The sequence below is a fragment of the Onychomys torridus genome, chromosome X (genome assembly GCF_903995425.1).
Source record: "Onychomys torridus chromosome X, mOncTor1.1, whole genome shotgun sequence".
NCBI classification, from domain to species: domain Eukaryota; kingdom Metazoa; phylum Chordata; class Mammalia; order Rodentia; family Cricetidae; genus Onychomys; species Onychomys torridus.
The window spans coordinates 75765688-75790273 of NC_050466.1; the positions used below are offsets into that span (position 1 = coordinate 75765688).

The 24586-nt window shown below is 36.7% G+C and overlaps 1 protein-coding gene across 4 annotated transcripts in view; it reads left to right on the plus strand.

The window, feature by feature from the left end:
* Positions 1 to 24586, plus strand: part of Dmd (dystrophin) — a 1920150-nt gene that overhangs the window by 1704615 nt on the left and 190949 nt on the right. For all 4 annotated transcript variants that reach the window (XM_036174407.1, XM_036174408.1, XM_036174405.1 and 1 more), the window contains one exon: positions 8120 to 8180. In XM_036174407.1, the coding sequence (XP_036030300.1) occupies positions 8120 to 8180 (61 nt within the window). The remainder of the gene's footprint in view (positions 1 to 8119; positions 8181 to 24586) is intronic.

Sequence of the window (24586 nt, forward strand, 5' to 3'; positions counted from 1 at the left end):
CAAAAATTATATTTTCCCTTTCCACATAAATCAACAAAGACTTTTGATGCTAGGAGTGTGATTTATATAAAATGCCTTCATAATGTCTGTTCTAGTTAATGTGATGAAACACCATGACCAAGACAACTTGGAGAGGAAAGGGTTTATTTCAGCTTATGCTTCTAGGTGAAACTTCATCAGTGAGGGAAGTCAAGGCAGGAACTCAAACAGTGCAGGAACCTGGAGGCAGAAGCTGATGCAGAGGCTGCTTACTAGCTTGCTCCTCATGGCTTGCTAAGCCTGCTTTCTTATAGATCTAGAACCATCAGCCCAGGGTTGGCACCACCCACAGTGGGCTAGGCCCTTCCCCATCAATCACTAATTATAAAACTGCCCTACAGGCTTACCTACAGCCTGATCATATGGAGGCATTTTTTTCAATTGAGGCTTCCTCCTCTTCATTGGCTCTAGCTTGTGTCATTGGCATAAATCTAGGTGGTGCAATGTTCATAGGCTTTAATTAGGCAAATATACTTCTAGGAACTTTCTTTAAGAAAGTTAACAAAAGTATATGGAATAGATTAATCTTAAAATGGTTATTGTGGACAAATAGCCAAACGAATGGAAGCACATGAATTATGAACCGAAAGCTGTGGAGCCCCCAGCTGGATCAGGCCCTCTGGATAAGTGAGACAATTGAATAGCTTGAACTGTTTGGGAGGCATCCAGGCTGTGGGTCCAGGACCTGTCCTTAGTGCATGAGCTGGCTGTTTGGAACCTTGGGCTTATTGCTCAGTCTGGAAGGAGGGGACTGGATCTGCCTGTACTGAATCCACCAGGTTTAAATGAATCCCCAGGGGAGTCTTGGCCCTGGAGGAGATGGGAATGGAGGGAAGCGGATGGGGGGAAGGTGGGGGGGGGGGCAGGAGTGGGGACGACAGGGGAACCCAATGCTGATGTGTAAAATTAAGACACAAATATAATAATAATTTAAAAAATGGTTATCATGGCCTTATATTTTAAAACTCAAAACAAGCTAAGTATTCCTAGATAGAAATTTCTTCTAAAATTGTGGTACATCCACTAATGTAGCATATTTCATCCATCGCATTCCTGCTGAGTATGGTGCTGCAAGTCTCTAGTCTTGGAAGGTTCAGAGAGGAAAATGAGTGTAAATTTGAGGCCAGCTAGGGCTATATAGCAAGAACCTGAGTCAAAAAAAAAACAAAAACAAAATGTCTGTTTTTACCCAGTAAACCTACCTTTAAACACTTACTTTAAAAAAATGTAAATCCATACTTACACAAAAACATGTCCACAGATATTGGTGCAAGATTTGCTTGTGTTTGCCAAACACTGAAAGTAATCTAAATGTCAGGATTCAACAGTTAAATGGTATATCCATTATCCATACATAATGAAATGTTGTATAATAATTAAAAGGAACAGTTCTTGATACATGTAGAAATAAAGATGAATCTCAAATGCACAGTGACAGGAACAGAGCCTGCCAGTGAGATTTTTACTTCAACTCAAGCATTTTACTTATTTAATTTACTTATTTAAATATCTATAGTAATTGGTGGGTCTTTTGTTTGTTTGTTTGATTGGTTGTTTTGCAGGGAGAGTTTGTAATACAGTTGCCCCTTTTAGGGCTGAGTATTCTGCATGAGATTTTTTTAAATCACACTACTTGGAATAGTATGAAAAATTTAAATGTATGGATAGTTTGTTTCTGGAATTTCACATTCAATATGTTTGGACCACAATTATCCATATGTAGCTGAAACTTAAAGCAAAACTGTAGATTAAGGGTGTGTTGAGGGTGAGGGGACTAATGTATCAAAGAGGAAGTCGTGAATAATAGAGGCAATCATCTTTGTCACTGAGCTGAGATTCCTAATGCATGAACAGGAAGTGTTGGAGTCATGTAAGAAGAAATTGGGGAAAGAGGTGAGGTGAAGCAGTGATGAAAAAAGCCTTGGATACCAAGGTAAAAAGTTTTTACTATTAGGAAGTATGTTTAATTGAGGAAAACAGGGACCTCTAATGAGTATTAAGATGAAAAACAAAAGAAAAAGAAACAACAAACCTAAGTCCCCTGACAAATAAAAGGGAATCAAAATGAGTGGTACTGGACAAACAATTATCTATAACAAAATAATAATAATAATAATAATAATAATAATAATAATAATAATAACAAAACAAAAAACAGTTTTAAGCTATTTTAGCGCCCTCCCCCATCCAATATGTGTGACCCATATACTCACGAGTGTAGGACCGTTCAGTGGAACATGGTAGACCTATGGAGGGGCCGCACCCTTTACCAAAACTGTTTCTCCCTCCTGTATCTGCCATCAGCTCTCAATAGGTCCTCAATTAGGTGTGAGAGCTTGTGAGCTCTTCCTCTTCATGCTGAAATGTTAACTGGCTTGATCTTGTACAAGTCTTGTGCAGGCAACCACAGCTGTTGTGAGTTCATGAGTGTAGCCATCTGTCATGTCCAGAAGACACTATTTTGCCAGACTTCTGATTCTGAAAGTCTTTCCTCTCCATCTTCCTCTGTAGTTCTTAGCCTAGAAGAGAGGAAGTGTGATACAGTTGTCTCTTATAGGGCTGAGCACTATGCAAACATTTTCTGAAATTTGACCCTTGTAAATCTCAATATTAACCATCATCCAATGCACAAAAAAAGCTTCTTCAATGAAGATGGGAACTGCACTAATGGATATAGAAATACAGATTTAGAAGGCAGTTTGATAAGAAGTCCACTTAGCAAAAACAATAGTACTAACTTTACTTCTAGGGTCTATGTGCTTCCCAGAAATATTAGTTACTTTCCTATCACTGTAGTAAAACACTGTGCCCAAGAAGACTTAAAAATTAAAGTGTTTAATTTGATTTGAGATTCTATGATGGCAGAGTGAAGGCTTGGTGGTGGGAACAGCAGAGACCACACATCTCAAACCACAGAGAACAAAATGTACATTGCATGTGACTTTTGAAATATCAAAGCTCACCCTGAGTGACACACCTCCTCCAACAAGGCCATACCTCCTAATCCTTCTCCAAAAGTTCTACCAACTGGTAATCTAATTATTCAAACATATAAATCTATAGGGGTCATTCTCAAATTACCACACCAAACATGGATTCTTGGCCAAATTTATAATAACTGGCATGAGTTTCCTCTGGTGGAGCAGGCCTAAAATCTAATCAGTAAGTGATTGGCTACCTTTATAACATTCGTGTCACTATTATACCTATGGACATATTTTGCACAGGGAGGAGCACATTAAATAGCATGCAATCCAGAGTACAGAAAAGATACAGGGAGTTAGCTTATGAAAGCACTAGCTGAATATCCAATGAGCTAGTTTAAGCCATATACCTGGCATATAAGACAATCTCAATAACTATATATTCCTCCCCTGTACCCACTTCCTGTATATTAAGCATTCTCTATCAACCACAATGTACCAAGGGACAAAATTAGGTTGTAAAGAATGAGAAAACATCACAAATACCTGTAATGCATAAATAGACATATATCATGTCTGTGGTATGTGGTATTAAAATGCAATGGACTCCAGAGTAACCAGAAAATAAAAGTTTAGGGAGTATTGTGGGAAGAGAGTGGACAAAAGGTTAATAAACATCATTCATTTCATCAATGTAAAATGTATCCATAAAAGCACTACTAAAAATTGCATACTTCTGAGCACCTAAGTACCATTGGCCCATTGATTGACCCTGGAGTCTTTCTCATTGCTTTTTTCTTCTTTCTTTTGTGTTTCTTTTTGGTGGCACTGGGCAGTGAGCCCACCATGTTGCATGTACTAGACAAGTATTCTGCCAATGAGTTATATCCCTATCTCCCTAGTGCTTTTTTTGTACATAGAAGTTGAGTTTGCCATTTTATCTCTCTATTTTTTATGTTTCTCTTCTTTTCCCCACTTTATTTTGCTTTTATTTTGACCCAACCATCTTATCTCAAGCTCCAAGTAAAGTTGAAAGGTTAATGATTATATCTGAATTGGAATTCCAGAGAGTGCTCTTTTGGCAAGGTTTATAACATTAGCATTCTTTTTAACTCTCTGGTTAGGCCCCTTCATCAATTAAAATATAGCTTAACACTGGTGTGCATCACTTGACACATTCTGTTTATCATACATCAAAAAATGGTTGAAATCAGAACTTCCTCAAGTGTGGCTCATGTTTGTGATTTTCAAACCACCTTGGGCACAATATTGAATCATGGTACATTAAGGGAAGAAAACATTTGAAGGTATAATTGCTCATCTTTCTTGTTCTTAATAACATGCTGCATCTGTAATATAGGGTGAAATTCAGAGGTTGGCTTTAGAATAAACTCATGTGTAGTTTACTATTTAAATTCAGTAGACAATATCCCATGGTGCTGGTGCTGTATGATAATGAATGATTTTTCCACTAGAGAATGTAAATTACAAAGCCCCAATCGGAATTACACATAGTAGTTATAGAAACATCTGTATAAGAAAATGCAAAAGGACAGTCTGAAGTCATACAAAAACTATTTGCTGATAAACCTGCTTCTCATGGGCTACTAAAAATGGACACATTAGGCATAAAAGATGTGTGTGTGTGTGTGTGTGTGTGTGTGTGTGTGTGTGTGTGTGTGTGTATTATGACAGCCAGATTTGCGAAGGATGACAGGCTTCCACTGGTGCACTGAGATAAGAAACAGCTGTTGTTGGCATCAGCACTACTGTGAGAAATGAAATGATAATTCTGGGGGTACACATATGAGAGTTACCCCATATTTGATTGAGGTTTGAATAGATGCGAGGCCAGAGTCATCTGGTAGCTTTGAATGAAATTGCCAATATCCCTTTAACATTCTCTTTGGAGGAGTACTAAATCCAGTCCTATAGAACTGTCATTCAACTGTGTTATTTCTACAGCAAGCACTTCAGTCCAGCAGATGTGCATCTAGTGTGTAATGGGGCAGGGAAGGAATAGAAGGAGGCTGGTATTTTTTTCTTATTTTTAATTGTATAAAAGACATTTTTTGAGGATAAAATTTCAGGGTTTCAAACTATTACGAAAAGTAGTTGCTTGGGTAAATTTATAAACTGTGAGTCAAAGAAAAACACATCCTTTATGGGAGAAAAATTCACTGAATCTCACCATTGGATCTATTTGATAGGTATACATAACGACAAAAGAGTTTTGCATTGCTTTGCTCTTTAAGTTTTAAGGAGAAAAGATTAACAATGAAGAACTATAAGTACAAAAGCTTAACAAGTTCTTATTGGGGCTAGAGAGATGGATTAGTGGTTAAGAGCACAGATCTGAGTTCAATTTCCAGCTCCCACATATCAGCGCACATCTGTCTATAAGTCCAGTTGCAGGGGATGCCCACCCCTATCGTTCATGGGCACCAAGCATACACATGGTACATAGACATGTATGCAAGCAAATTACCCAGACACATACAATTTTTAAAACTATTTTAAAGTTTTTAGTTAACTGGAACTTGGATTTTTTTGTTTTTAAAATTCATCCAATTATTTAATAACCATATTCTGGTAATTCCTCTGGCACATAAACGGTACTTGCTCCTCTTGTTGGACAATGCAAAGTGAATCATAGACATTTTAGGTAGCTCTGCTGAGTGTCGTGGATTCTCTTGCCCATTATACAGCTGAAAGTTCCTTCTTCGTTTTGACTTTTTGATACCAAGTCTTGCTATGTAGCCCAGGCTGGTCCCCAATTAGCCAAGCTGCAGAGTCTACAACCACATCCAGCACACTTCCCTCTAAAAGATGCCTAAGAACAGTCTAGAAAAACAAACTGATTTTTTCTGTTACAAGAGGGCATACCTCCTCCTTGGAATTAGAAAGAATTTCTGATCCATTATAATGATCAATAACTAGGCAAAACAATTAAAGAAATCGTGAAGCATTGGTCCTCTGGAGACCTTTAAGGAAGGAATAGCCTTTCTTCTGTTAGTGTGGCCATTCATACCCTCACAGCCAGCAAGGGTGAGACCACCAAATGCTCGCTGGATCTCTGTTCTTCCTTATTTATACATGGTGTGATTTTCAAGAGGAGACTTCACTAATCAGCCAGGAGATAGGATCACTGCCTCTCCATTATGCTTCCTACCAGAACAGGCTTGAAGAAATCAGAGTCAAAAAGCTGTAACCTAGAGTAGAAACCAAGATGGCAAGAAGAGAGTTGGCAAAGAATGACAAAGGCCAGGGAAAAGATGGGAAGGCAAGGTGAAGAAAAAAGAAAAGATATAAAAGGACGGAGAGAAATGGAAGACTAGGGACTATTTCAAAGCAGTAGCTAAATGTCTTTTTTCTCCCTATTAAGGATTTCTGTCTGCAAAAAAGGATAAAAGCATAATTACCTGCTAAATACAAATCCATTTCTTATATCATTTAAATGACATATCTCCAAAGGACAAAGCCTGGTTAAAGGTTGGGTAATGCAATCCCTCTATTACTCTATATAAAACAAAGAAGCTGGAGTTTCATTACCCTTAAATTGTCTGGCATGGGGGAAGTTAACTTTTATTAGAAGCTGTTCTTTTGTATTATACAGTGTAGTCAAGGATATATTAGCTTTGACGTTCCTTCCATCTCAATACACTGTGAAGTGAATTCACTGTGAGATTAACTTAGAAGGGAGATTTTCAGTGAAGGAAATAACAGCATCAGCTGTGCTTCCAATTATTAGTGGGATGAAGCTTCAGAAACACACACAGAGAGAGAATTGCTAGAATATGCTTTTTATATTTCTATTTCTGGTGGTGTTCCATATCCTGTGTTTTGTGTCCTCTGTACTAAATATTGAACCCAGAATGTATGGTGCTTGAAATTCCCGTCTCTTCAAACTTTATTCAGAAGGAAGTCTGCACAGTTGAGGAGAAGTTAACAGTGCCTTCTCAACAGGATTATTTTGTTGTCAGGACAGAAAAACTCAGACATCAGCAGTACATAAAAGATACCTTTAGTCAATCAGCTTTAGTAAAGAAGTGGGGAACCTACAACATTAAAAAAAGCATTTAAAAAAGTTGAAAATCTGGCAATGACAGCATACACCTATAATCCCAGTTACTCAGGAAGCTAAGGAAGGGGAATCATAAGTTCAAGGTCAGTGTGACATGCAGAATGAGGCCTGACCTTAAAATTGAAAAAAAAATATGAACAGTTTAAAGATAATTGGTTTAGCCAGGCAGTGGTGGCACACGCCTTTAATCCCAGCACCCGGGAGGCAGAGCCAGGCGGGTCTTTGTGAGTTCGAGGCCAGCCTGGGCTACAGAGTGAGTTCCAGGAAAGGCGCAAAGCTACACAGAGAAACCCTGTCTCTCTCTCTCTCTCTCTCTCTCTCTCTCTCTCTCTCTCTCTCTCTCTCTCTCATATATACAGAGAGAGAGAGAGAGAGAGAGATAGATATAGATATAGATATAGATATAGATATAGATATAGATATGGTTTGACTTGTGTATAATAAAGTTGTTAAATGAATTCCAAATACAGACAGTACACATCTATGTGACCAGACTGTGCTATCATCAGGTATCATTCTGTCACCTTTGGTTGTCTCTTCTAATAATATGGTCAACAACTGACATTCAAAAGTACCCAATTAAGCATGTAATTGGTAAATGGATTTGGATCCTCTTTAATCAAATGAAAATAAGCATACCAGATTAATAAGCATAATATCTTTGTTTCAATAACTCTGTGCAAATATATCACAGAGGGATGTTTTATTTGAAAAACTAATAAAACTCAATCAATCAAATAATAAAAGCAACAACAGGAAATATTATAAGGGAAACACTCAGTGGAGTAAAGCCATCAGTCCTTTCATTCATTTTTTTTTTAATTTCTAGTATAGGGTTAGCAATAGAAAGATCCTCCTGGCCCTTTGCATTCATCTTTGTGCCTGAATGAGTTCAATTTCACTTAGTTTAGGCCAGAAATTTCAGAACAGCAGTTTAATCCACCCTATCTTCATGAGCAACTGAGCAAACAGACCAATATCAGTGTAAAGATGTAATTCTGCTGATATAATGCTATCTCTACTGTTAGCCATGGATTTGACCTCCTTGCCTTTCTTTTGTATCCTTTTGCAGCTTCAGTCCAGGGTCCCTGGGAGAGAGCCATCTCACCAAACAAAGTGCCCTACTATATCAAGTAAGTCAAAAGAATCACTTTCTTAAAGGAGCACTTACTGTAGATGTTCACAAACTAATTTCTTTTTCAAAGCGGTTGCCTTCTTCTATAATACCTATTTCTTTTTACTCCTAAGGAAGCTTGGGTAGTAAACTCATACTGAAATTAGCCCTGTAAATTTGCTGATACAATAGGGAACCACTTTCAGGAACAACACATTTTATGAACCATATAAGGTGTGTTTTTGAGGGTGAGCAGAATTTTCACAGTAGAACCAAAATATCCAGGTAATATCTTTGATTGTGGGAGTGATTATTTGACAGAAAAGTATTATTTATGTAGATGTTTTCTGCATTTCTTCTTCAGACAGAAGTGGAAGATTTATCAAGTGATATTTACACTAACTGTTTAAATGAATTATATGTCACATAACCCATAGGCACATAGTCCAGAATTTGTGGAGCTGAGCTGTTTATTCTCAATACGTAGCTTTCAGCCTTTGTTACCTAATAGCATCAGAGTGGAACTCTTTTTCTGGGTCCATTTGTGCCAGTCAAAGGAAAAGAGTCAAAGGATGGATGTTCTATGAAACTTAAATTATGATATATTGAGTTGATACGGAAAGGAAAGGAGAAAGAATATTGAGTTATTATGATGGTTTAACTCTCTCATCAATCGTGCAAGGGTCTAACTTAAATCTAACTTTGAAGTGGCTACCCCCATCAACAATTAGGAGTAACTGGGTTCATGAAACAGTCTTCAGTAGCAACTAAAGTCTTTGAACTTTCTTCTGACTTGAGTCTGAATACAAATATTAAATGCTTTCCCAGTTCTTTCAACCTGCCATCTTTTATCAAGGCTGTTTTTATTCTTCTGCTACCCATCAATTCTTTATAATTCAGTTCCAAAACAATAACTGCAGTCCTAGATCTTCATTACCTCAGTTCTCAAGAAATGTGATTTCATGACGATGAAGTGACTTTAGGGGCTCTCTAGAGCGAGACACATTCTTCAGGAATATGGTTTAACTTTTATCTTATTAAATTTTTCTCAAATGAGGTATCTTCTAACTTTAAAAGGCTTCTTTAATATGTTTTCATCCTACTTTACAATTTTCTTCCTTTTCAAAATAGTTTTTTTATTTTTATATTGAATTTATTCATATCATGACTCTAAATTACATATTGTAAACATCAATGTAAGGTATACGTTTTACTAAATAATATATAGATTTCAATATGTGTATGTATTTTTATGGAACGTTTACTACATCAGTGTCATTGTCAGTGCAGATTTCATTTCTGATTAAGATATTCCAGACTTGTTAGTTCACCAGAAAATAAATCTTTATAAAATATACATTATAATAAATACTCTAATGACATTTTTTATTATTCATAACTATTGTCTAACATATATGTAAAAGAAATTATTATTTTAAATTCATTTTATTATTGGAGCGTTTCATCCATGGTTGTAATGTGTTTTGATCAAATCTGCTCCCTAGGCTCTGCCCTTCAATTCCCCACCTGTCTTTCCATCACTTTTCCCTCCCAACTTCATGTGCTTTGTTTCTAAACCCTCTGTAGCCTCTCTAAGATCACATCCTGGAAGAAAACTGACTTTCCCTTCCCCAGCAGCCATCAATTGCCAATAGAGTCTCAGTCTGGCTGGGACTTCATGACCCTGTCCCCCTTCCATGCCAGACTTTGGCCATGTGCATGCATTCACAGTTGCTATGACGTCATGTGTGCAATGGCCACATCATACCCAGCTAATATTGTTTCTTTGTGAATGTCCACTACTACAGCTCTTGGAATCTTTCAGCCCCCTCTTCTGCAATGATAACTCAGCTCTGGGTCGAGAGGGAGTGTGATATATATTTTTTCTTTAGAGCTGAGCACTCCACAGCTAAAGCAAATCATTTTTAAGTATAAGGTTGAGTGATGTTATGTTCTGGCAAAAAATAAAAACATTCATAATCAAAGATGCTTTATTGGTCCAAAATAGCAAGATGACATTGAGTTGAAAATAATTTGGTAAGTACAATATTCTAATTATTCTTCCCCATGCTTACCAAACCCTCCTTCTTCCCTACGAAGTTCATTTCTACATTCATGACTTTTGTTTCATGACCCAATGAGTTTAACCATGGCCTTCTGTTTGACCCTGAGTTTGGAACTTTCTATTGATTCTTGGTGGGCTTATTAGTTGGTATACAACTGAAGACAATGACTCCCCTATCCCAGAATTTGTTAGTAGCCAGACTTTGTTTAGCTGTAGGGGATCCCATGAGGCCTTCTCGAGTCCATAGAAGACTGTTGGCAGCTCTGGATCCAGTAAAGGCAGGTGCTGTGAGTGCATACCTTTCTTGTGCCTAGAAGATGGTATTTTGCAGCCCTTCCCCCTATCACAGATTCCCATTGGCAAAACCAAGTTATGTTCTCAGCTAAATGCTTAAAAGCTTTGTATTTTCAATGGCAGATTATTCAAATAACAAAAGTTTAAATACCAATAGAAGTTTGTATACCAATAGCACAAGACAATATTAATGAATTGGGCATTCATTCTTGAGGTGTTATGACATTAACAAGAGTTTTGCTGTGAAGTGGAAATCAGGCAGTGTTTATGCATGTCTTGACACCAGTTTTTCATATGAACTTCCATTTTGATACTTCAGACTACATGTTTGTCTAGTTTATTAGCCTGTAGCATACATCATTGTTACAGATTTCATATTCTCTCTCCTTTGGGGCTCTCTTATTCTGACAGTACCTCTATCAGGTTATTTGATTACAGTTTTCATTGCCACTGAAAAAATAATCACCAACATTGTTCAACCTGTTACAACTGCCTTTTCTACTCTCTGCCATTTTGTGGTTTTTTGGCCTACTGTCAAACTCATGAAAATTTCAGTATAATAGCCTTTAACCAGCTGCTGCATTCTGTTAGGATTTCTTTCACCTTTTTATGTTTCATACTCCCATATGGGTAAACCAAACAGAGCCAAGAACTAGGATTCTCTTGCTTACTTAATGAGATAGAAAATTATTCTTCTGTGTTCTGGACTGTCAGAAGAATTTAGGAATCCCAAACTTGCATGCAGGATGTTCCAACATAGATGCCATAATAAAAGCATAAAAAAAATCGCATTGAATCAGGCTGACATGGCAACTAGCCCAGGCCTCTATCCCATATGGAGGCATGAGTGGTGTTGATTGTTTGTTTGTTTGTTTTGTCAGTTAACCTAGTAATTTTCATCTCAAAAACTAGAGTGCATCATGTCCAGTGGCTAATGATGTATTGGAAAATGACTGACAGCAAAGTTTACACAAAGCTATGTAAAACTTTCTCCATGTGTTGCTTCAGTCTGATCTTAGAAATAACTCCTATGGGTAGATTGAATTCTATATAAATCAAGGCATGTTTTACTTTCTCTTCAGTCTACATCCCTTGACCTCAACAAATGGCCCTAGTTAAATGGTTTGGAAATCAATGAAGACATTTATATTTACCCACTGTGGACTTTTATCTCACTTCCACTGACTAATGCTTTTTATTTCCATCTTCCTGCTTTGAGAAATGTTAATCCTTTTTAGTCTTTTAGTCTGACCTTGAATGAAAGATCAGCTTTCCCCTTGATCATCTTGGCTGTTTTTCCCTGGATCTTTTCCAGCTCTGTAATATCTTCCCTGGGATTTCATGAGTAGAACGGCCCAGATATTGGTTATTAAATTTGTTAGCACCGTCTCTAGTCTCCACTCACTCATGAAGAATGTAAATGCTAGTTGCTGTCCCCAATTGAGGTCATAACCTGTTCTACATGGATTAGTTCTAGCTGAAGTCTGATTTTCTGCTACTTTTCTGTATTACCAGATTACCTGACTTACCTTATATTTCTGCCAGCTGTCCCTTAGGAAGGATTGGATTTTTAGACGATCTGGTCCTTTCCCTCCTTAAAAGACGCTATGGTTGTTAACTATTGGGAGGAATCTGCTAATAAAATCCAGTAGTGAACCTGCTGACTCAATCAGCAATAAAGCATTGCATTCAGTTCATTCCTAACTATTTCTGAGGTGCTTGATGGAGGAGTCAGAAATGGGGTTCTGGGAAAACTAAGTGTAGTTATTTTTATTTGTTTGTTTGTTTGTTTGTTTGTTTGTTGTTTATTTAACATAGACCACTCACAAGGGAACTTATGTTCAAGTGAGTTTCCATCTTTTCCTACTGGCCAGAGTGGTGTATGTGTGTGTCTGTGTCTGTGTCTGTGTCTGTGTCTGAGTGCGTGCGTGCGTGCGTGCGTGTGTGTGTGTGTGTGTGAGAGAGAGAGAGAGAGACAGACAGACAGACAGACAGAGACAGAGACAGAGACAGAGAGACACACACAGAGAGAAACCTTGACGTGCCCTTTCACTACTTTCAATCCAGGCATGTTTCTACAGCCATTCAACATGTCTGAGTTACTCAAAACCTTCTAGTTGGATCTTGCTTAGCAAAGAAAAGTTACCTGGCTGAAGTCAACATTTATTTCACTCAACATCTCTCATTAGCACTGCTGTGTCTGATAAAATTACTGGTTTGGGTTCTGACTATCCAGTGTTCTATGACCTGTTATTACCATAGCTCCAGAAGTATGAGCATTTGATTCTTTGCAGGGAATTGTGGCCAACTACCTACACCTATCTTTTTATATTGGTGTTCTTCTGTGTCTTGTCAATCTACATTCTAGTTTAAGTTCATAGACCATACTGTGATCTTTGTATTTATGTTCCTTAACTCCAGTAGCCTTGGGATCTTGACACTACCTTTCCCTCATACCATAGTACTTTTTTTTTCCTTTTCTTTTTTCTGGAGCTGAGGACCGAACCCAGGGCCTTGCGCTTGCTAGGCAAGCACTCTACCACTGAGCTAAATCCCCAGCCCCACCATAGTACTTCTAATTTCAACACCAATTTTCAGGTTTCATTTCTAATTTTTATCTTGCTACCCTAAGAACACTAGTATTCTGGCATTTAGTTTGTATATTAGTAGAAACCCGGCAAAGCTATTTATAGACTATGAACATATCATGCAGTGTACAGGTTTGTGCTCTCTCCGGTAAAATTCATTTTGTGTATCTTTTCCTTCAAAGCAACTTATACCAGCTGACATTATGTAATGGAAATGTTAATAAAATAGTGCATCAAAGAGTTTAAAATCTAGTTTCAATCTCTACATAAACTAGCTCTTTGTGTAGTTGTGAATCACTTTGACTTTTTGGCCTCAGTTTCTCCTTCTGTCATCCAGAGACTCAGAGCCACATGATATTACAGGCCATTTCCAGTCCTGACATTCACTCACTCTCTGAATGTTAGCTTTGAAATAGAAATTGCTTGTGACAGTTTTGTACACGAGTGAAAATGAATCTTCATAACACTCTTGAGGATTCTTATTGTACCATCAATCTTATCAGGATGGAAAGAACAAATGTTATTAAATCCTTTACTTAACCATTTGGCACCAATGATGATATGAAATAAATGTAAAACAGAATCAACTGTCTAATTTGAGCTGTCAGTCTTTGAGAACACTGGTAAATATATGTGAGTCATTAAAATTTGGACATCACTGTCAAAACCCTGATGCTCTGACTTTTCAAAAGGCGTTCGTAAAGAAAGATAACCCAGAGGTCAATCTTCTCTGCTGTGCTTTCTCCTCCACAGTTTGATGGTTCCAAAGGTCACATTAGTGGAGTCTCATTAAGTTCTGAAAGTACAGTAAAGAAATAGTCAGTACTGCTTAATTGATGATATAATCATGAAAACAACTCAGGTTGAGATATTAGCTGAAAGAAAGTTAATAAGATACAAAAGCGCTATGCAGAGTATTCAGTCCAGCCTTTGGTTTTGCAGAGTTCACTGAGAGATGTAGACATTAGTCACTTCTATGCCTCATACGTCTATGAAAAATTCTTTACATTGCTTTCTCATGGTTTCATAAGCTAAATTGTATAATCATAACTTAAATAGGAGACTCAAGAAGAAGATACACTGGATCTATTTTTCTAGTGGATTATGTCACAGCTCACGCTTGATAAATATTTCAAAAGTGAGTGAAATTAATGAATATATGACAATAACTTTCTGTACTTTTCAGCTTCCAGATTTTTTCTACCTCCTCACTTTTATGAATCATTTTCCCCCATGCTAGGCCTAGGACCCAGTGCCTAAGCAAGTTCTCTATCACTGAGCTACAATTCTACCTTCTCTGTATCAGTTTAGATTGATGACTTGAATGCATCTCTCATACCATCTGGACATAAAGTCTAATGTTTAAAACATACTGGGTTACAAACTTTTTTGTTATTTTGTTATTTTTATTTTATATGTGTGAGAATTGTGCCCATATGTATGTTTATGTACTGTTTGTGCCTCTTTCTGTCAAGGTCTGAAGAGGGTGAGCTACTATTTAAGTGCTAGAAGTACTTTGTACAACTAAGCCACATCTCCATCCCCCTATACTACAATTTTTGTTGAGTTTCTCTTGCCTCACTTTGCTTGATGCATAGGAAATGACACATAACAGACACATCTGATTCATATATATCAAAAGCTGAATTCTTACATGTATAAATTCTTCAGTTCTATTCCTAGCACTACCCAAACTAGAATCCCATAGTCTGTCTTTCTTTATCTACTAGTATGATTTGACATTTCACTCAGTCCACCTGAGCCTGGGTTTCCCCTTAAACACAAGGAAACAGCATGGAGTATAGAGCAAGGAGCAAAGTCCCACACCTTAGCTGAGGAGATGTTGACAACTGATGTTGGCTCAGAGAGAGAGAGAGAGAGAGTCCATTTTCTTTAATGGTGTGATATCTGGTGGGTCAACTATGCTCAGTGAAAGCCACACATCCAGGAGTATATGGGCAGCAGAAAGTATATTCTATGGGTTTTCAAAGAAGGAGGAGGAGGAACAAAGGAAGAATACATCAAGGAGGAGTAAGGAGAGAGAGTGAATACATTAAAACTCATTATGCATTCTACCATATTCTCAAAGAACTAATAAAATGAGAAAAACATGGATGTAGAAGTAATTACTGAGATCTCTCTAAGTCCTGGCTTTGTTTAAAAAAAAAAATTAGCGTCTTTTGTTTTCCTAAATACTATTTGTTAATCCTCTTCTCTTTCCTAGTGATCAGTGCTGCTTAACATTTATGATACAGCACGTTTCACTGAGTATTGTGTGTAGGATCTACTTTGGGAGCTGGGAATTTGATAGCCATAGTCTTAAGAAAATGTCATACATTGTAAGGTTTTAGTTTATATAAGGATGCTGAAAGTCTATATATGTAGTTCTTCAAAGTGAATATATATACATAATATATATGCTATAATAACTACAGTTAAAACATATGTGTAGGCTTTTAAAAACCCTTAATTATAATATGTATAGCTTAATATACATAGTATATCACACAAAACTTGTGAGTAGCTTTTCCCATCTCCTTTCAAACTAAACCTAGTATTAGGATTTGGGGGAAATGCTCAGAGAGATGCACCCAGGGTGAACTACATATTTGGAATTTTTCTAGGAACCAAATATAGTCATGTTCAAATTAGTTTATTTTAATTTTAAGAGTTCCCATCCAGTTTGAGATATGTGCAAAGTCTCAAACATTCCTGAGCTTCTCCTAGGCATCTCTGATTGCCTCTTATCCTGTCCCCCTGGGAAGAAGCATCCTGTTCCCTTCACAAAGGGCAGCAGCCCAGACAACATTTTAAAATAACTTAATTACCCTGAACTGCCTCTCCCCTTCAGATAATTTTCTTAGAGCATTCGGCCTTTGAACACTGACCTGGATACAGAAAATGTCCGTTTCTCAGCAGTAAAATTTCAAATCCTATTCAATCCACCTCTCCTTCCAGGAGATGGAGTGAGTGAAGTGGGGGTAGACAGAGCATGTATTCATTGTCCCCCCTCACTTCCTCATACCCTGCGTATGTGCATAACTTTCTTCTTAAAAAATATACTATTAGAGCATTGTATAAATCAGCACTATCACATAGAAAATTTTAAAATCCTTGTACAAAAGACAAAAACAAATCTGCTTTCCTCGTCAGCAATCTGAAAGGCTCCTGACTACAGGTCTTAAATGAAGTTTGGCTCACTGTCAGCATTCAGCAAGTGACCACATCTTTTGTGATTTCATTAACTACTGGGTGAATGAAACTGAGAAGTGTTGGTGCTCTTTCTGAAACTTTCAAGTGTTTTTTCTAGTTTTCTTTCTCAGCTTCTCCACTTCCATTTTAGTCCCCAAAGCCACTGGATATCAGATAGTCAGCACAAAGTATAATGTTTTTTCACTTGCTCCTTTGTTGGTTTAGAATAAAGTTTTGTTTTCCCTTTTGGTCATTTTTCCTTCTTATAAAGCTTCCTGTAAACAGATTTTTTTCATAGCCATGGTCACAGAAAGAAAATCCACATTAATATGCACTTACTGTATGCTGAATGGTTGGCTAGGGCCCCTTTCTGTACAATGAAGCACTTAGTTGCCTTTATTTTGAATCCTTATCACAACGTGTTGATATGTGATAATGAAGAAACACTGGAGAAAAAATAATTTGATTACTTACTGGGCGATGGTGGAACATGCCTTTAATCCCAGCAATCAGGAGGCAGAGCCAAATGGATCTCTGTGAGTTTGAGGCCAGCCTGGTCTACAGAGTGAGACCCAGGACAGGCACCAAAACTACACAGAGAAACCCTGTCTCGAAAAAAATAAAAAGATTAATAAATAGGTAGAGATCTGATATTTAAAATCATCAACACTATCATTGTATGCCTATTCTTCCTGTACATTATTAATGTATGGAAAACTGGCTCTTAGGATAACCAAGTGTGGCCAGTCTACCACTGGGATGTGCTACCTTAGACATCACCCCTACAATGCTATTGGTCCTTCTTTTTAATGCTGGTAGTTTTTACTTTGGCTTACCTACACATTCAGATTCTTCTGTCACCACTGTCTCGTGGAGATCACTGGATACTCTTTGTAGCTTTGGGGAATAAAGGATGGGGAAAAAATTGTCAGTCCTAGTATAAGCATGTTGATATGCACTTACGCTAAAAATAGCAAAAGACTTTTGAGTTACATCCCACTACTTCTTTTTAGAGCTTTCCTGAGATTAGGGCTAAGTAACCTAATAGATATCCTAGAATGTATTTCATTTCATATTCTCAACTCTAAGTCTATCTGAACAACTCTACACTTGATCCGATCCTTAAAGTTGACACCATTCCCACTTTCCAGATAAAATAAAGTCAAGTCCTAGTCAAATTCCCATACAAGATGAATGTATATGGTCTGGGATCAACCATAGTCATAATGTCCCTAAGCATTGAGCTTTGTGTTACTGTATGTGTTACTCATGGAGGAAAAATACTTCTTATACAATAACTCATTCATCAAGACATTAAAAGGGCAACCAATATGGTGTATGTGGGGGCACATGTGTCTTATAAACATTTTATACACATATATGGAGGGAGTTATACAAACCCATGTATGAAAAGAGGCCAAAAAAGGATGTCAGCTGCCTCATCACTCTCCCCTTAATTTCTTGAGACAAGCATCTTTTACTGAATCTGGAACTGACAGACAGCAAGGTCCAATGATCCTCCTATCTTTCAGAGCACTGGAGTTACATGTGTGTGTAGCCATGCCCAGCTTTTTATATGGATACTGAGGATTTGAACTCAGATCCTTAGGGCTGCATAGCAAGTGATTATTACTCACTCAGCTATTTCTCCAGCCTAAGTAATATGTTTCTGAAGATAATGTGTTAACCAAAAAGGTTAATTAAAAATCTTTCTGAATATGTAATCACTGCATGCTAATCTAAAAGTATTAATTAAAAAATGAATCAAATGATAGACTAGGGTGAACTATATAGATGGAGCAGGAGAAGCTGAGATGTGCAGGCACAGCAAAAGTCAATATGAAAATACCTTCATAGCTACAATTAAAAGATGAGAATTGTGAATATTTTATTCATGTGTATATATGAACATATAAATGCAGATGGGGGAGAGAGGGAGTTATTAACAGTCATTTTGTGGTTCATTTCCTGGGCAATGTCAGAGGAATGAACGACCTTAACAGACTGGTTTATAAACATGCTAATACTTCCCAGACCTGCTTGTTAATCTTGTTAGTAGCATTTAAGTGCCAGAAAGACACTTGAAAGTCTCTATAAAATGTTTTAGTAGGATATACTGGTCTGCCTGGGTTGCTTATTGTAAATAGGGTCTGCATGGGTTGTTTACTGTATATAGGCTTGGAATTCATAGAATTATGAACATAGTCACAGGAGCACTTTCCAGCTTTTTGACACTGAAATGCCTTCTTTTGAATGTCCGTGTTTTTGTAAGAAAGTTTAAAACATGCATCTGCTAATATGCAGTGAATACACATCATAGAGATTATAATTGACATTTTAGAGTGACATGTCTGACATTCTGGGGAAGAGTGTTTTATCTGTACTTAGTGCTTCTCTATAATCTCTCGAATCATTATTACAGCTTGGTACTAGATAAGAGTCACTGATTTGTACAAGTCCAGTCTGAAATCTAAGGTGTACTTATACAGTATATGCTTTAATTTGAGAAAGTTCCTTTCAATTAGAGAAAGAAAAGAAAAGTAAGATGAATGGGGCAACTTACTTGCCCTTTATACGTCATGTCCAGTTCTAGGAAATCAAAGGTCTATGAAAAGTGCAGAGTAAAGACTAAAAAGGGTTTTAACAGTTATAGTTGAATGCACATATGTACAGAGAGAGAGAGAGACAGAGACAGAGAGACAGAGAGCTGAAAGTTACTTTAGAATAAATTTTAGGGTTAGCAAAGACCAATATAATCCCCTTTCTAATACCCCGAGCCACCTCTCTAGTTTAATTCTGGAAATATTTTGGTGGGGTCAGATCTCTTCTCTTCCAGTTAAGTTTTATACTCCAGGAAAGTACTTAGGTCATATGCATTTTACTATCATTGTTAGTACTTGGTATATAATATGTCACATATAAAATTATAATGAATACTAATGGCTAATCACTGAAAACTGAGCTACAGTCCTAACAGCTATTCTTATAAAGAAATAGAAAGTGTCAGATTAGAAAAATTCCATAAAAATATTGTGGTTTTTTTGTTTGTTTGTTTAAAAAAAAAAACAAAAAACAAAAAACCATGCTCTTACTATGTAGCTTTCTGCTGTCCTAGAACTCTGTGTAAACCAGGCTGGTTTTGAATTCATAGACATCTGCCTATCTCATTTGCTACCATGCTCAACTACTATGAACTATTTTTACTCTTGGGACTGCTGAGGTGCCTCAGTGGGAAAAGGTGCATGAGGATGCAAGCTTAATGCCCTGAGTTGGAGACCTGGAACCCTTGGAAGGATCGAAGGCAAGAACTGACTCCACAAAGTTGTCTTATGACCTCCACATGGCACACCGTGATATGCATGCAACACACACACACACACACACACACACACACACACACACACACACACACAAAGAGAGAAAGAGAGAGGATAAATAAAAGTTAAAAATTAAATAATTTTATTATTAAAAATTCCACTGGGATTAGTAATGATCAAAATAAATTAATCCATTGGTCCATTCATTTATTTTGTTCAGTTGGTCACGACCAAAAGAAAGAATTAATTGATTGGGCTGGTTGCACTATCATATAAATGAAAAAATTTTAAAGTTACTGTTTTCTGGGGCTGAAGAGATGGCTCAGTGGATAAGAGGCACTACTGCTCTTCCAGAGAAGCAGAGTTTATTTTCCAGAACCCCCATGGCAGCTTACAACTATCCCTAATTCCAGTTCAAGGGGATCCTACATCCTCTTCTGGACATGGAGGGTAGGAGGTACACCCTGCACAGACCCAGATCCAGATAAAACATTCGCACACATAAAAAATTACAATGCAAAAAAGAAATTACTGTTTTAGAGAAAGAAATGTGATCATTTGATCATTTAGCAGTTTCAAGTGTCAAAACTGTTGTGAGAACTTCTTAGAAAACCATCTTCCAGTCCTCTTAGTATATTAAAACTCACAGGCTATTTTCAGAAGCCAAAGTTGTTTGGTGAGTATGATCATGTCTGAATCTTTTTTTTTTTTTTTTTTTTTTTTTTTTTTTTTTTTTGAGCTGAGGACCGAACCCAGGGCCTTGTGCTTGCTAGGCAAGCGCTCTACCACTGAGCTAAATCCCCAACCCTGCATGTCTGAATCTTAATGTTCAAAGATTGCAACATAAGTTGGAGTGAAGAAGGTGAAAAAATACCTTACATGCAATGGAGCAGAGCCATGTTGGCATCCAGTTAGGAAGAAAACACTTCAAATTTGGCATTCAGTTATTCCCAACTTATTCTCTTGCCTGTCTCTGTTAATATTAGTTGTCATTATCAAACATACAGAAATTTGATTAATTTCATAAATACCTAAATATTGAAAAATAGTCTTTTATCAAATACATTTTATGGAGCCTTTGGGAGTGTTTATCATTTACAGAGAAAGCAGTCATCTAATGACATCTTTTTTAAATAGCTTATATTATCAAGGAACTTAGTGCTATTTATCTAACTCATATTTCACGTATTTTTAGTCACTAAGCCATTTTTTTACTGTGCACACTGCAAAATAGCAAAAGACATCTTCACAATGCTCAGCCTCATTCATTAAACAAAATTAGCAATTATATTCCACATCCTTGAATATATTGCTGTAGAAACTGCATAAGCTGAAAGAGAGTATGTCAATGGAAAGGCAGAAGTTTGATCTTTCTTGACTGGCTGGTAGATTGGAAGCATGCTAATCATGTCTCTACTTATGAACTGGAAAAAAAATTAACATGGGAGAAGGGAGAAAACATGCCAAACTACAAAGTTGGTTTTCCTGAGAAGTTATTTGACTGTGACTCTAGCAGAGGGCTCAGACATAGACTATTCTCTGTAAATTAAAAGCTAAAAGCCCTGGTGTCCAACAGAATGTACAAAAGAGCTCCCTTCCAAAGGCTCTTAGATGAGCAGAGGAATGTGGAATCAATGTGACAGTTTAGACAATAGTTTTACAGTAGCTTCTCTGGCCAAAAATTTATAGAATTAATTCAATAAAGCATCAGGAAAAGAAACATAAACATGATTTTTTTAAATTAAAAAACATTGAGCAAGAATAGAAAAATACCTCAGCAGCTCAGTAGTGCTTGGGGAAACTGGAATCTGTACCAGGCTTTGTCTTCTGGGCCACCAACCAGCTCCCAAATCATGAAACAGAGACTTATTGGTTTTTAGTGCTCAGCCTAGCTTAGGTATGTTTCTGGATAGCTCTATTAACTTCAATTAACCTGCTTCTCCTTATCTACCTTTTGCCTCTGAGCTCATTACCTTTCTTCTGTATATCTTAATTTTGCTTCTCTACGTCTGGCTGGCTGGTGGCCACCTGGCTTCTTGCCCCAGGCATGTCCCATGTTCTCTCCTCCTTCTTCTTTCATTCATCTCTTTTCCAAAACCTAGATTTCTCCTTCTATTTTTTTCTCTCTGCCAGCAAGCCTCATCTATTCTTTATACTGCCTAGCTATTGGCCATTCAGGTTTGTATTAGACCAATCAGGTACCTTAGTCAAGCAAGGTGAAACAAATCCAACACATCTTTTCATAACTAAACACACATCCTTACACCATTAAACAAATACAGCATAAACACAAGTAACACACCTTTACACAGTTAAAGTAGGATTCTACAACACCAAACCATTCTAGTTGTGTATTGAAGAAATATTTTAACCACCCAGCTTTCCAAAGAATAGAGGGAAAGCTGGGTATGGTCATGCACTCCTTTAATCCTAGCACTCAGGAAGGAGAGGAAAGTGGTTCTCTTTGAGTCCAAGGCCAGCCTAGTCTACAAATAGTGAGTTCCAGGACAGTCAGGCTTATATTACAGACACTGTCTCAAACAAAACAAGACAAACAACAACAATAGAAGAATAGAGAGTGGAAAGGACTACTTATGGCTGATGAATAAATTTCTCAATTTGATATCTTTATTCAGACAATCCAGCTTGTCTGTAACATCTTTTGCCGAAATTATCCACAGAATTTTTTCAACTTAGATTTTTGTACTTTGTTTACCCTTTTCTAATTGTTTGTATTATAAAAAAGAAAATAGAAAACCAGTAATATGATTACAAGGATTATTAAGCAATAGCAGTAGATATAATAAACATTATTGTTATATATAGTGATAACATACCTTAAAAATCTACGATAATTTTAATGGATGACATAAAATACAATTGCTCTATCAACTTCCATAAGGAAGAATGATACTGACAAGATAGCATCACATATGCAACCAGAATATATATAAATATCTTTTAAAAGTTGTTCTTTATAAAACTAAACTTAAACTCAGTTTTTAGTGTTTGACAACTAATTCTGTCCAAGCCACCACTAGGATATTCTAAGCTCTTTGATTAAATATTATAACAAAAATATTTTCTAAATTTCCATATTTCATGTGGTCTTTTCAAAGAAGTCCATCTTTTAAAGGTTGGAACTGCTTAAGACTTCCCTTGATACTATGTTAAGGTAGTCCAAGGGAACTACATGCTATTTATACAGCCATAAATAGCAACAGTTTGGCAGACAATATATCTTGTTTTTTTATTACTGTTTTTTGTTTTAATTTATTTAACTTTATTTTATGTGCATTGGTGTGAAGATGTCAGATCCCCAGAATTGAATTTACCAACAGTTGTGAGTCACCATGTGGATGCTGAGAATTGAACCCTGGTCCTTTAAGCTATCTCTCCAGCCCCAATGTGACTTGTTTTGAATGTTGAAAAATGATGTGCACTTGTTGTCAAATGTTACCTTTAATTTTTTCACAACTGATCAAACTATATCTGGTAGATATTTTTTTAAAAGTTGTGGAAGTTCAGTCCTGATTTTTTCCAGAACCCCAGAGAGGAAATGATCTTTTTATTATTTCTTACCAATATCCTGAAAATCCAACCACTTCTCATGGTATCCATTGCTATTATTGTCTAGATTTAATCTACTATCACTGATATGCCAACTTCTAACTGATCTCCCTAATTCCATTATGGTTTTCTGATTGCCTGACTCAACCTATATGTTCTCCCATGTGTGTTCTCCATGTAGGACTCAATTAATTCTTGTCTGTTTACTGTTCTATAAAAAACCACCAGCATAAAACAAGACAAAAGAAAAGTTCCACCTAACTATACCTAGGGCTTTAGGATTACCCAAAAAAAAAGAAAAGAAAAGAAAAAGAAAAAGAAAAATGCCCTTTTAGCAAGTTTTTACTTGTGGAAATAGAGAAATGAGTTTTTTTCACATGTAAATGCATTAATTGATTAATGAATTATTTAACCAATTATATTTATTTGGAATATCTGTTTACTTGGCATCAGAGATCTGTACTGCTACTCCTGCACTCCAAGAACAGCCCCAGTTCTCTTAGTAGAAGAAATATTCATGAGACAATTAGAGCCTGGAGCCTAAGATGAGCTCTAAAAGACGGAATTGTCTTTAGTTAGTCTGGGAAGGAAATCACAGTATATTTTGTAGAGAATGAAAATGATCATTCAAAATGTTTAACTTACAATGAGAAGAATGGAAACAATCTTCACAAAAGGAATTAGACATTTTAAAAAGATGCTAAATGTCATTCATCACTAGAGAAACATAAATCAAAGCTACATGAAGAAGGGCTGATGCTATAGTTAACTGGCAGTGTGCACTTAGTATGCACACTGCCCTGGGTTTGATCCTTCAGGACATATACAAACAAAACTACAAGCTTTCCCAAGATTAGATACCACAGTACATCCCTTAGGGTGGCTATAATGAAAAAGTGTGGAAAAAATACTTGTGACAATGTCTACGAATTGGAATCTTTGTGCATTCTGCTAGAAATGAGAATTGAGATAACACTGTGGGAAACAATTTGGTGGTTATTCACAACATTAAACATAAAGTTGTCATATGATCAAGCAATTTTACTTTTAAATATACACCCAAAAGAATGGAAAGAGGGAACTCAAACAGATACTTACATACCAGCATTCAAAGAGTCACTATTCACAATAGAACTAAGTGGAAACCCAACTGTTTGTGACCATATAATTGGATAAACAAAGTGTTTTTCTACACACAATAAAATATTATTTATACTTAAATTTTAATTTAATTCTATTATACAGCATACTTGAAATTTGAAGACAGTTTTCTAAGGAAAATATGTCAGATACAAGAGAATAAATATTCTAAGATTCCATTCATGTGAGGTAACTAGATAGTCATATTCAGAGATTGAAAGCAGATTCATAGCTACCTAGGGCTCAGATGAGGGATTTG